We start from the raw sequence: 12,336 nt of genomic DNA, 5'->3' as shown, positions 1-12,336 counted from the left end.
TTTGTTCTGGCTTTGCCCGTGCTCCCGTGAGTTCTTGGATCTTCAACAACTGAGAGCGAGATTCCCGACAGTTACTTTTGAAAAGTCTTTCTAGTTATTTGGTTTTCACCCACGCACATAGGACTTTGATCTTCTCTTTGTTTGGGTTCGTTACTGGACACTTTGGACTTTATGGATAGACAAGAATTGTAAAGTCTTAGGTGATCCCACTTTCTCTTTGTTTGCTTTCTTCAAGCATTCTCTACAACAATCTTTCTTTGTCTACTTGCAGACTCGCTATATAGATCATGATGTATACTTGGCATATATAGAGATTTTCAGCTGATGTATCTTACAACTTCTCATTTTGAGGTGAATTTTCTTGTAATATAAACAATCCTAACTTTCACTTTTAAAAAAAATTGTGTGTGTGTGTTTGTTTTCACCCAAAAAAAAGTGTGAAAAGACTACACACAGAAGTGCGTAGTTCATGTATGTGCAAGTGCAAAGTGTGAAAAGACACAAACACACAGAAGTGCCTAGTTCATGTACGTGCAAGTGCATATTTCTTAGGGAGGAGGGGATTATTTATTTATTTATTTATTTATTTATTTATATAGAGAGAGAGACCCCAACACATACACACAGAGGACCGGGCAGGCACACACACACTGAAACAAGGTATGACAATATGCCCTCCATGGCAGAGCAAAACTCCCCTGCAAAATAATTTGCAAGAGACAGAATTTTAAAATAATATTTCCAGTTTGGTTCAGTGTTCAGCGCTACCTACTTCATTGCCTGGAGGCTATCTCGTTTAGGCAGGTGCCCTTTAGTTTAGTGTTTCCTGCCTGTTTTGTGGTCCCTGTAGCAATGGTTCATGCCCATCACTTAACTCATTTTGCCGCCAATGGAAGAAATCAGTAATAGGCTTTGAGGGTACAGGTATGAGCTTCACCACTGTAGCTACTAAGATACTGCCTAAACCTAACACAATACTGATTGCCCAATGTTCGGCACTGAGCGGTACAGTATCAGCTAATCTTCCGAGGAATTCTACAATTATACATTGAAAGACCACTGTGAATAACATGACTGATAAAAACACTTTATTCGTCAAAATATTCTTGAATACATTCAGCTTCTCCATCTCTCGTGAGTTGATCTCATTGAAAACCTGTGTAGAAATCCAGTAAATTCAATTAGGAAAACATGTTAAGTACTTGGAAACAAACCATCTTTCTATCAGTATTTGCCATTGCAAACAAACCATTTCTCTATTAGCATTTGACTCGTAAATAGATGCGATGAAAGGTAAGAGGCAAGTTGGTCTATTTAGTTTCACCTGTAAAAAGACAAAAGAATTGAAGATCAATGTGTTCAGCACATCTGCATCATCACCCGTCAGATGCAGTAGGTTTTCTCCTTGAAATTGCATTACCCAAAGAACAATTAGTTGGTAGACAGCCTGACCCAATATATTTCTCCACATCATATTCGTGATGAAACTTCCATGTCGTCCCACGGGTCGCCTCTCCATTAATGCATCATGGGGAGGTTCGGTTGCTAGCGCCAATGCTCCCAGCGTGTCCATGATAAGATTAACCCACAGTAACTGGACTGCGGTAAGAGGAGCATCACCTGCCATGAAAGACCAAGTTCATAGAAAGAAGCTTTATAGTGGTTTCTGGCTTGGAATCAGGCACTTTCCCCCCCTCCCCCCAGACAAATACACAGAAATAATGTAGTTATTGTTTACTCTCGTCCCTTCATGCAACTACACCAGGCCAGCAGATCATATCTATACAGTGAACAGCATAAGCCTCAAACTTGACACTACAAATTACCACATCCCATCTCCGGTAAAGCTACCAGGAGTCCAACCTGCATGCAGGAGGCCAATGAGTTCATATGACCACTCTTGAGGGCAGACAACTAGCCTGGAGAGGATATTGAAACCAGATACGTATAGATGAATATATGTAAATGCCCCAACCGATCCAGTTAAACAATACCAACAGAGCCGTTTTGCTTTAGGATAGTCAAAACCACAAAATAAAACCAGCAGCTCCATCATGCATACCATCCACCTACTCATCTATAAGGATATGCTCTCATACGTGTATTCATATCCGCACGCCCTCATACGCATGAGCACCCATTTATGCAAATTTTCATACATAGTTCTGTTAGAACTCTAGAGATGATAAGCAGACTCTGACTTGATGATGAGCAAACTCGGTTGTGATGAAGGCTAGCACTTTAAGAGAAGGCTAATCAAAAACTAGTCTATATTCTCTTCATCCAAGTCATTAGCAAAAATAGATCTTAGACAAAAGCTTTAGAAAAGAATGCAGATAGACCTTACACTGACAAATAAGAAAACTACAACATCAGCAGGCTGCAACTTAGAGAAAAATATCCCAGGGTTCCTGAGCAAAGGTCATCCCTCCTGAGCTTGGAACGGAGCAGGGGAAGGCTGGAAAGCAAGGGCAAACCTACTCTAATACCAAATGTGAGGATTGGAGACAGTGGATAGTGCAAAAACGTAGAGCTAATCTGAATTCAAGATGCAAGAATGAGATACAGGGATAAAACCATAAAACACTAGGCTGCACCTAGGGTGAGTTAAAACTCTCTCAAGTACTAACTCAACCACTAACTGTGAAACCTTAGAAGGAGAAGGTACCCCTAACCCTCCTAACTAACTAATACATTGGCCAATGCCTTAAATATTACAATATTTCCAATAGGTCCGCCTAGCTTTTCCCCCTGTAAGTGTGAATGGGAAGATACCTTATGGTTCCCATCTCAGCTCTACACCTGTTGAACTTAAATGAGATAAGAGCTGAAAGACTTGCTGTCCAAAAAATACAGCAAACTGAAAGTACAGTTCTCACCTTGGTGGCTGTATGAATCATAAGGGTTTGCTGCCCTCCTCGTTAATTCTAAGAGAACCACTTGGCTTTGATACCATGTGAGAAGTGCCATCATGCACACATGCACAAACAACAAAAGCAAATATAGACCAAAATCTTTAAACATTTGTGAGAGAGTGAAAGAAAGAAAGAAAGAAAGTTTAAAAGTTTATTAAAGTCTTCGAAAGACGTAAGGGTCTAAGAGACTGAAAAACCCAGATACAATGAACTGAATGACTGGACTGAATGCCGGAGCCACTAAGCAGGCATCCCCACTCAAGACAAATGCAAATTCAAATAATAACTATCTGAACCCATGAGCAGAAAGATATATCTGCAATGTGGTATCACCATGACGGTCCTCTGTATGTTGTCTCGAAGGAACCAAGTCCAGTGGGCAACTGAATGGATAGGAGGGTTTCAGCACAAAAAGGCTCCGGCATGGATCAGTGCCACAGAGCGATAAAAACAGATGATGGAGCGCTGATGTCCAATCGCAAATGGGTCTGCTATGGTCTCCTCGCAGTAGCTCTCCATTGGACAGGTGTCAGTGTCACCTCTGTTGCATGGAGGGAAGATCCCCAAGCCTCCTTTGTGTGTCAACATGCTGGCAAACCTGTCGCTCTCGCACTCCAGATCTCAGCTGCTGGTTTGTACACAGTTTCCAAAACGTCCATTCCAAAGGTCCAAAACGGTATGGCATTTTTTAGCAGTTTTCAACACACAAAACCGCGTTTCAGGGAGGCTCATTTTCTTCCTAATTTTTCCCCATGTGGTGGCCTTCCTCCTCCTCTGCTTGTCCTTTCCTTCACCTGCAACACTTCAGGCTTCTCTCCCTGTCCACTACACCTAGGAAGCTGGTACTTTTCCTTCTCTCGAACCTCCATCTTCCTTCCAAGTTCCTTTACTTCCTAAATCCTCTATTAGTGATGTTTCCCTTCCTCTTCCCTGCTACACTTTCCCTCTTTAGACTTGATCAAAGACGTATCTTTCCAGCTTTTGTAACACATTTGTTAATGATATATGTATGTATGTCACCGGGATGTCAACTTCTGGACCTTAGGGTAATTTACAGTGAATACTATGGCCTTTTGATGAATTAAATATTAAAAGGCAAGTTCGGTGTAATTAATTCTATGGGCCAAGGCAAGTGGTTGAAGATTAGAGAGGGGGTAAAAATCCCTTAAGCTAAATTGGGCTTGGAGGCCATGTTTCGCAAGATAGCTTGAGGAGCAAGAAAAATAGGGCGAAATTGGCTTTGAGGCATGTTTGTGGACCACAGAAAGACATAGAGAGGTGGGTCACAGGCTGGGAAAGTGCCTCGGGGCTGTTCTAACAAATCGCCTTGCTGATTTTTGACTACCAGAGCAGTCCGTGTGCTGTTTGAGAGCTGCTAGGGCTGCCAGAAGCTCCAAAACGAATTCGTTTTTGCGCCAGGAGGCTCCATAAAAATTCGTTTTCTGCCACGAGCCTCCAGAAGAAATCGTTTTTTAGTCAAAACCTGCCAAGGTATTTCGTTTTTCAGTCAAAGACCTTCCAAGGCAATTAGGTTTCAGACAGGAAGCAGCCAGGATGATTCCTAATCTGTTGCAGGGATGCCTAGTGCAACCAGGAAGATTCGCCATCCACCGTGAGCTGCCGGGTATTGCTAGAAAGGATTCGCCTTTTCTCCATATTAATTTCGCCTACTATGCCAGGCTAGTTTCTAGGTCTGTGTTGTGTGCCAGCTCCGGACAGCATGGAATTGAACCTTTAGGAGCTTTTGCCTTGTTACCGTGTACCAAGAAATCAATGTTGATCTAGAGAGAATTTGCGCGGAGAACTTCAAAAACTTGGTGAAGATGTTGTTTGTGCTCATGTAGGGATCTGCTGAAAACGAGGATGTCATCGAGGTAAACGATGACGAACTTATCGAGGAAAGGCCTGAAGATGTCGTTCATGAGTGTCATGAATGTGGCCGGGGCATTGTTTAACCCAAAAGGCATGACCAAACATTCATAGTGTCCATACTTTGTTTGAAAAGCTGTCTTGTACTCATCGCCTTCTCGTATGCGAATTTGATGATAACCTGAACGAAGTCAATCTTTGAGAATTGTGTTGCGTGTAGAAGTTAATCGAAGAGGTCATCGATGCGAGGCAATGGATACTTGTTTTTTATAGTGAGCTTGTTGAGGGCTCGGTAGTCGATGCAGAGGCGCATTGACTTATTCTTTTTTTCCACAAGTAGTACAGGAGATCCGATAGGGCTGCGACTGGGCCGAATGTGACCTTTGTCGAGTAGTTCAGTCACCTGTCTTTGGATTTCTTCATTTTGAGTGTAAGAAACCCGATAAGGAGGTTTCGACGGTAGATTACTGCCGGGAATAAGTTCGATTGGGTGATCCACTGGTCGTCGAGGTGGTAACTGCTTTGGCAATTCCTGTGGAAAAATATCCAGGTAGGGCTCGAAAAAAGGTTGGTTGAGGTATTCAGAAGGATCCTTTGTTGGTGTCTCCTCTACTGCCGTAACCAACAGAAGTGAAGTCTTTACTTGACGTTTACGAACCCACTTCTTTACTTGTAGGACAGAGGCAACTGGGGTTGAAGGAGAGTCCCTTAAACCAGTTAGCTCAATAAGTTTTCCCTGGTGGACAAACTAGATAGTATGGCTGCGAAAACTGATTGATGGATCATAGTCATAGAGCCACTGTTGTCCAAGTATGAGATCGTACCGAGAAAGAGGCATGATGTGGAAGTTCAACTTGTCCGTATAATGTTGGATGTGAAAAGACAAGTTTTTGATCCTGGTGTTGCACAAGAAGGTAGTTGTATTTGTGAGTTCAATCTGATAGTCCATGAGACTAGGACTGGTGGTCAACCGAAGTTTGTCGACCATAGAACTAGCTAGAAAGTTATGAGAGCAGCCACTGTCGATGAGGATAGTGACCGTTGTTCCACGAATCGATCCTTGGACACAAAGTACTTAAATGGCCAGGGAAGATTCGGGGTTCCTGGCAAGGCTCAGGTGGATGGTATTTGCCATTCGAACAGCTTTGCCTTTCTTGTCTTGTGCTGGGGTAGCATCTTCTGTTTGGGAAGTGCTAGGTTCCATATTGGAATTTTGCTTTGGTCGCTTGGGACAATCGAACCATCTATGGTCGCCTGTACAGATGGTACAAAGTCCTTTTGTGCTGGAGTTGTTCTTCTTGTCAGTGGCCGCACCTTTATGTTGGGGATGTCGATGATGACTTTGTGAAGAAGAAGAGGCGCGATCCTTGGAGGAGTTCTTCTGTTGGAATCCTTGGAGGTTGCTCATGTTGGAGGGGGCAGGCGAGGCAGGATGGAACCACCCGTGGAAGTCTGGTAAAGGAGGTCCTATCTGAGGTAACACTGGTGATGCCGAAAGTGGTGTTACTGCTCGTGAGAGTACAGGAGTAGGTTGCAGAGTCCACGGATCTGAGAAGGGATAAGGAGCTGCTGTTGGAAGTGGAGGATATCCAGGAGAAGGAGTGCCTTCGAAGTGTAAATACTGTCTTGGGGAAGGTACAACCTGTATAGGAGGATATCTGGGAGCTGAAGGAGGTGGAGAGTACCCTGGAGATGCCGAAGGTGAGGGGTAAAATTCTCTCCAAAGATGGACAGCAAACTCTTGAGGAATATCGGGTTCTGGGTATCTTCGTGTCTCGTGGAACACAACCTGGACTGTGCTGAGGAAGTAATGTAACTGAGGTGCCTCACGCAGAAGGTATAGGATGTGGTCCAAATCACTAGGAGGGCACATGACACAGAAGACCCAAGATGCCAAAGCTCCAAAATGGGCTGGTTGTGCAATCTGAACACGATATTGTGTGGTAGATGATGCCTGAGGTGTCCTTGAAAGGCCGGGTGAATTACCAGGGGTTTCCATGCTTTAAGGGAGCGTCTTTCATTTCCTATAATTGGATAATGACAAGAGAATCCTTAAAAGTAGAATGGAAAGAATCCACCTGGCAATGATTTAATCTGCCAAATTGTTGCGTAGAAGAGGCCTGCAGATTTCTGTCCGGAGGTCCATGTTGCAATGGGTGGCGAAGAGCAGATCTGGGCCTGGCATTTAACAGGCTGTCTTCATCGCGATAGGAGGCTGAAACTGCTGCTGATCTGGCAGGAAAATGTAGCGCCACAAAGGGGCAGGTTGTCTATGGCGCAACAGGCTGCAAGGTACCCAATTCTGGATTGCGATAGGGGCTGGCGCACCAGGCTGCTGATGTCAGGAAAGACTGGTGAAACAGAAGGGGGGGAGGCAGGCTGTCAATGGCGAAAACTGGTTGCAGGCTGGATCGCGGCAGAAATGGCGGGCTTCCAAGGCTGCAGGTTGATTTGCGGCAGAAAAGGCTGGCTGGTGCCGTTTTCACACTGCAGGCTGGCAGGAAACAAGGCCGGAAAACTGGTGAGGCTAAGGCTGCACATGGCGAGGGGAGCAGGGCAGCGAAATGGCTAGGGGCTGCACAGGTAGGCTGAGCGAAATGGCGAGGCTAGGGGCTGCGCAGGTAGGCTGAGCGAAATGACGAAAATCTGCATGGGCGTTGAAAAGGTGCGCCCTTTTTTCGTTTGGGCTGCCTACGTTGGGTGGTTGCCCCAAACATTAAAGGGTGGGTTTAGTTGACCCTTGGGTAATCTAGGGTAAACCTAAGGTTTGGGGTTGGGTTTTTTTTTTTAAAACCCCTCTAGGTACTCTTTTTATAAGTGCTTGGTATTCGAAGGGGTGTGTCCCTTGGAATAGGTGCACCTTTTCATGAAGGGGTGTGTCCCTGTTTTTAAAAGGGGTGTCCCCACATGAAAAGGCGTGTCCTTTTTGCCACGATGGGGTGTGTCCCTTGGGTGAGGAGTCAAGACTCTTCATCAAAAGGTATGTCCGATGGTGGAAAAGATGCGTCCCTTGGTTTTGGGACAGCCCAAGCACATGAAAAGACACGATTTTTGTCGTGTCCATTCACATCAACTTGTGATGTGTGGGAGATGGAGAGGCCATTGATGACTTTAGATAGGGTTGGCACTAAAAAATTTTACGCTCATTCTCTCCATCACTTCCATGCACAATGTGCACGGATCCTTCTAGCAGAAAAAGATGTATCAGATAGGCGCTAGAAGGTGGGGGGCATTACCTACAGGTAGGAGCAAGATTTGCTCTGATACCACTGTAAGAAATCCTAGATTTACTATATTTAGAAATGTGCTAAGGAACAAAAAGGAGACTGAAATAGCAGAGGATAAGGAATAATTGTATTGCTTGAATGTCTGGAGGGTATCTGTTGTGTGTCATCCATACAATTGGGCCTCTCTTATATAGAGAGTGAAGAGTCACACATGAAAAGGTGTGTACTCCAAAGTGTATGTGCATGAAGAGGTGTGTACCCCTTGTGAAGGGTGTGACCCTTGATGAGAGGGTACATTACAATAGGAATGTCTCTTCAATAGAATGTCTCTTGTGAAGGGTTGTGCCTCATAGGAAGTGTCCCATCGAAAGGGCATACCCTTCCACAAGTGTCCATTCATCAAACCATCCATAAGTCTAGAAATAGAGAAAGGAATACGTCACAAATCGTGACACGTAGAGTGTAGATGATATCCTGCCAAATGGCGACCATAGTAGCCGAGGGTGGAACCGGATGCGCACCCATCACGAGACTACGAGTCACCCAAATGTTCCACGTAGTGATACTGGCTACCACCTCCCAAACGTTGTCCTCTGGAGGAGAAAGGGGAGCTAGGCTATCAGGAGGGACTGCCTCATGGAGTGCTATCCATAGGCTCGAGAGATCTCCCAAGTATCCGCGATAGGCTCAGGAGATCTCATCAATCTAGAATGCGTGTCCTCCCTCCGTGAACCAGGCCACCATCCCCCAGGTGTAGTTCCTCTAAAGACTCTACATACGGGTCATGAATCTGAGGACTCCCATCCAGATCCTCACTGCTCCGCGATAGCTCCAAAGGCAGTGCGGAATCATCTCTAGGAAACCACCAAAGCAACAATGGCACTACCCCTCCACTCGCATTTGCTCCAACGACGGTCCGATGGGCAAGTCTCCAAGGGCGGCCAGCCAGAAGAAGTAGGATATCTTCCTCGCCCACAAAGTGGACCATAACCGCATCCAAAACCTGAAACAGACATCTTGGGACACTCTCTGGGTCACCCAATGCCGCTCCCTCGAGGGGATCCACCTCGAAGAGTCTATCTGAAGTCTCCTGCAAATCCGTCTGGTATAGGAAAAGAGCGGCATCTCATCCATCTGCTCGGCAAGGCCACCCCTGGAGGACCAGAACCACTCTCCCGGATCCCACTGGACCTCCCTCAAGGGTCTACCCTCCCACAGCCAGAGGCACCATCTGGGGGCATCCTGCTCTAAAATACTAGGAGGGTCAATGTGCCACTCCTTCCCCAAACATCCCACCACTCTGATCATCTGCCACTGAAACCCATCAAGACTCCCATCAATCTCAGGGTCTCTCTCAGTGAGCGGATGAAGTAGGCCTCCAGGACCTACACACAGTAGAAGCCGGGGTTCGTGCTGCCTTGTTGCATCATCATTCTCAAAGGGACACCAATCCGAGAAGACTGCCCCAACCAAACGCGAAGTCCCTCCCACCAAGACTCAGGGATGGCTAGGTTGATCTCTCTCATCCACTGCCCTGCCCCTTGCAGATGCGCTACGGCGCCAAGTCTCGCCTCTACCTCCATGGGTAATCTGCTCCATCTCCCAAAAGACCCGGCCGGCCCACTATCCCACTGTGCCAACCAATGTGCGTCCGCTGTCCAAGCATACGCTCCTCCTGATCTCGGATCTCTGGGTGCCACATAGGGACTGACGCTCGAACTCCTCTCTACATTTGGGCAGAGCATGAATGAGACCCCTTGCTAGTCTCTGCCAGACCTTGTGAAGACTCCGCATCAAGGGGGAACCCTTCCCTGTAAGGGGGGCCTTTGAGAAGATCCACCTGTGTGAAGGCTACCACTGTCCTCCAGTGCATGGGGTGTTCCTGAGAAGCCCTCTCTGTAAGAGGAGCTTCCAAGGCTCTGCACCTAGGGTGAGGCCGCGACCAACCAACTTGCCCAGAAGGGCTCTGCTCTGCCTCTCCGGATCGATGATACCCAAGCCTCCCAGTGCATGTGGCATAATCACCATCTGCCAAGCGACCTGGGCTCTAGTATTTCGCGTGCCGTCCGATCCTACCCAAAGGAAGTTCCGAACCAACCATCGGAGCTGTCCAATGCATCCTCTATGAAAGCACAACTCCTCTGACCCATCTGTCTGAGAAACCCAATCTCCGCCTAGTGCCCTCTAGGAAGGACCACTCCACCCTGTCATAGACCTTCTCAAAATCCAAGAGAAGGACGGCCAATGGCTGTGACTCCTCCCTAGACCAATCCACTGCCTCCCAAAAAGTGAAGATGTTGTCCAGGATGCTACGCTCCTAGACAAACCCCGTCTATGTATCGTGGATGATGTCAGTACGATGGAGCCGTAATCACAAGCTCAAGACCTTGGCGAGGATCTTGTAAGCGGTATCAAGCAGAGTGATCGGTCTCCACTACCGGATGTCTGACCTATCTCCCCCTATCGGGATCAAACAAATCCACCCCCTGCTCAAGGACTGAGGGAGGGAGCCCGTGTCGAAAATGTCATGGCATGCTAGTGGAAAAGGAGTGGAGATAATCTCCCAGAAGTTCCGGAAGAAGACCGGATCTTCACCAGGACACTTCTGGGTCGAAAGAGCCTTAAGGGCTTCCAGAGCTCCTCATCCGTGAAAGGCTCCTCCAGCATGCTCCATAAATCCTGCGAGACTACCGCCGGAACGTGATCCCAAACTACCTCTCGGGCCACAATACCAACGGGAGTCATCCTCTCCGTCCTGAAGCATCCTCCTCCGCCTAAGGACGTGAGCCTATAACTCCTCACTGCACCTCTAGATCGCATTGGCCACCCATGAAGCCCAGCCCTCGCTCGTTGTCATCTCTAACTGCTCCCAAATCCCTGCCATGACCTATTGGATCTCCTCGTCCTGCATAAGGTCCTCTGGAATGCGGACCCCCTTCTGGGGGAGACCTCGGCGGGGCTGATCTAAGTGAAATACTATGGGAGAGTAGTTTGACATTGTGGTACCTGCCAAAATCCGGGTAGAGCCACCTCTGTGCAGTGCCCAATCCCCAACGTAGAAGCAATCTAGTCTCTCAAGTAGTCCATTGTGTCTCCTTTGTCCGAAAGAGAAGAGGAGGCTGCCAAGTATCCTGCTGAAATCTATCTCTCGCCACGGGTCCCTGCAACTGATCATGAAAATGAACTGCTCCTAGGTGCTACGCTCTGCTACTGCTAGCATCTCAAAGAAGGAGGCGCCACCATGCTTGTCTTCCCCAAACTCCAGGTTGTTGAAGTCCCTTCCAACAATCCAGGAGTCTACATCCGAAAGACACTCTATCAGCCTCCTCCAAAAGGCCGAGCGATGCTGTCTGCACGCTAGGGCATACACGTTCAGGATCCCAATCTTGGACTCTCCCATCCTGACTCAACTAGATTCCAAACTGCCCGTCCTGGGATAAACTCGCCCTGATCGTAGACCTCTGGAGCCAAAGTCTGTGAAACCGAGATGCAGAACCCTCCGCTCCGTCCTACTGCCGGGGACCACTCCTTCGGACCTTGCCCTGGGAAGAGGTGGTGACGCCGTCTAATGTCTACTGCTGAGAATATATGCACCTAAATCAAAAGGATGTCCACTATCCACCCTACCACTACCCTCTGCAACTCCTACAGGAGTATTAGGTACTGCGGTTGACTACGAGCACGATCGTGGAGCCCGTGCACGTTCCAACTCACTATGGTCCAACTCATGAGGGCGGGGGTATAGAGAACAAGGCTCTCCTGTGAGTGGGTGCCTATTCCAGAAAAACTTCCTTATGTGACTTTGTCGGGGGTTTGGAGGACGAATAGTCTATGTCTATGCGGCGACATACTAGGGTGGATACTGGCTCAATGCCGATCTGCCGTATAGCAGACCCAAAGACACCTGAGAGACAACACCGACCAACACTGAGACCTTGACGTTGTCCACACTGACGATGTAAGACACTTCTGCAAGGAAATGGAGAGGCTTGTGCTGTCCACCGGAAGGCAGGGTTACTGCGTGAGTGAGAGAGTGAAAGCTAGGAGTGATAGATCCTATAAGAGAGCTGAGAGATGACTCAAATAAAGAGCTAAGAATGAGCTGTGCAAAACTGTAAAAGATAACTGAAAAGAGCTGCTGAAAGAGACCCCAAACATTACTCCGTTCGCTGTCCCGACTCCCCATCGGATGCGCTGCGTAACACCTTCCTAGAGGGTTGAATTGATGCCAAAGGCTGAGGCGGGTAAGAGGGCCACTGGGGTTGAGTGTTAGGCTGTTCAGAGGGGGCTCAAGAGGAGCTGTAGGAGGCTGAAGGTGTGAGGGA

At 47.4% G+C, this 12,336-nt stretch overlaps 1 protein-coding gene across 3 annotated transcripts in view; it reads right to left on the bottom strand.

Moving 5' to 3' along the window:
- Positions 1-683: 683 nt before the first annotated feature.
- Positions 684-12,336, bottom strand: part of LOC147896246 (putative calcium-transporting ATPase 11, plasma membrane-type) — a 96,827-nt gene continuing 85,174 nt past the window's right edge. For 2 of the 3 annotated variants that reach the window (XM_087382516.1, XM_087382519.1), the window contains exons 7-8: positions 1,325-1,620; positions 684-1,156 (exon numbers count right to left, since the gene is read on the bottom strand). In XM_087382516.1, the coding sequence (XP_087238642.1) occupies positions 812-1,156; positions 1,325-1,620 (641 nt within the window). In that variant the 3' untranslated portion in view covers positions 684-811. The remainder of the gene's footprint in view (positions 1,157-1,324; positions 1,621-12,336) is intronic. The other variant, XM_087382517.1, reaches the window with a different exon arrangement.

This window comes from Dipteris shenzhenensis, chromosome 12, assembly GCF_047967505.1.
Source record: "Dipteris shenzhenensis isolate YYH24624 ecotype China chromosome 12, Dip_SZ_1.0, whole genome shotgun sequence".
Classification (NCBI taxonomy): Eukaryota; Viridiplantae; Streptophyta; class Polypodiopsida; order Gleicheniales; family Dipteridaceae; genus Dipteris; species Dipteris shenzhenensis.
This window is presented reverse-complemented; position numbering and strand designations above follow the sequence as displayed.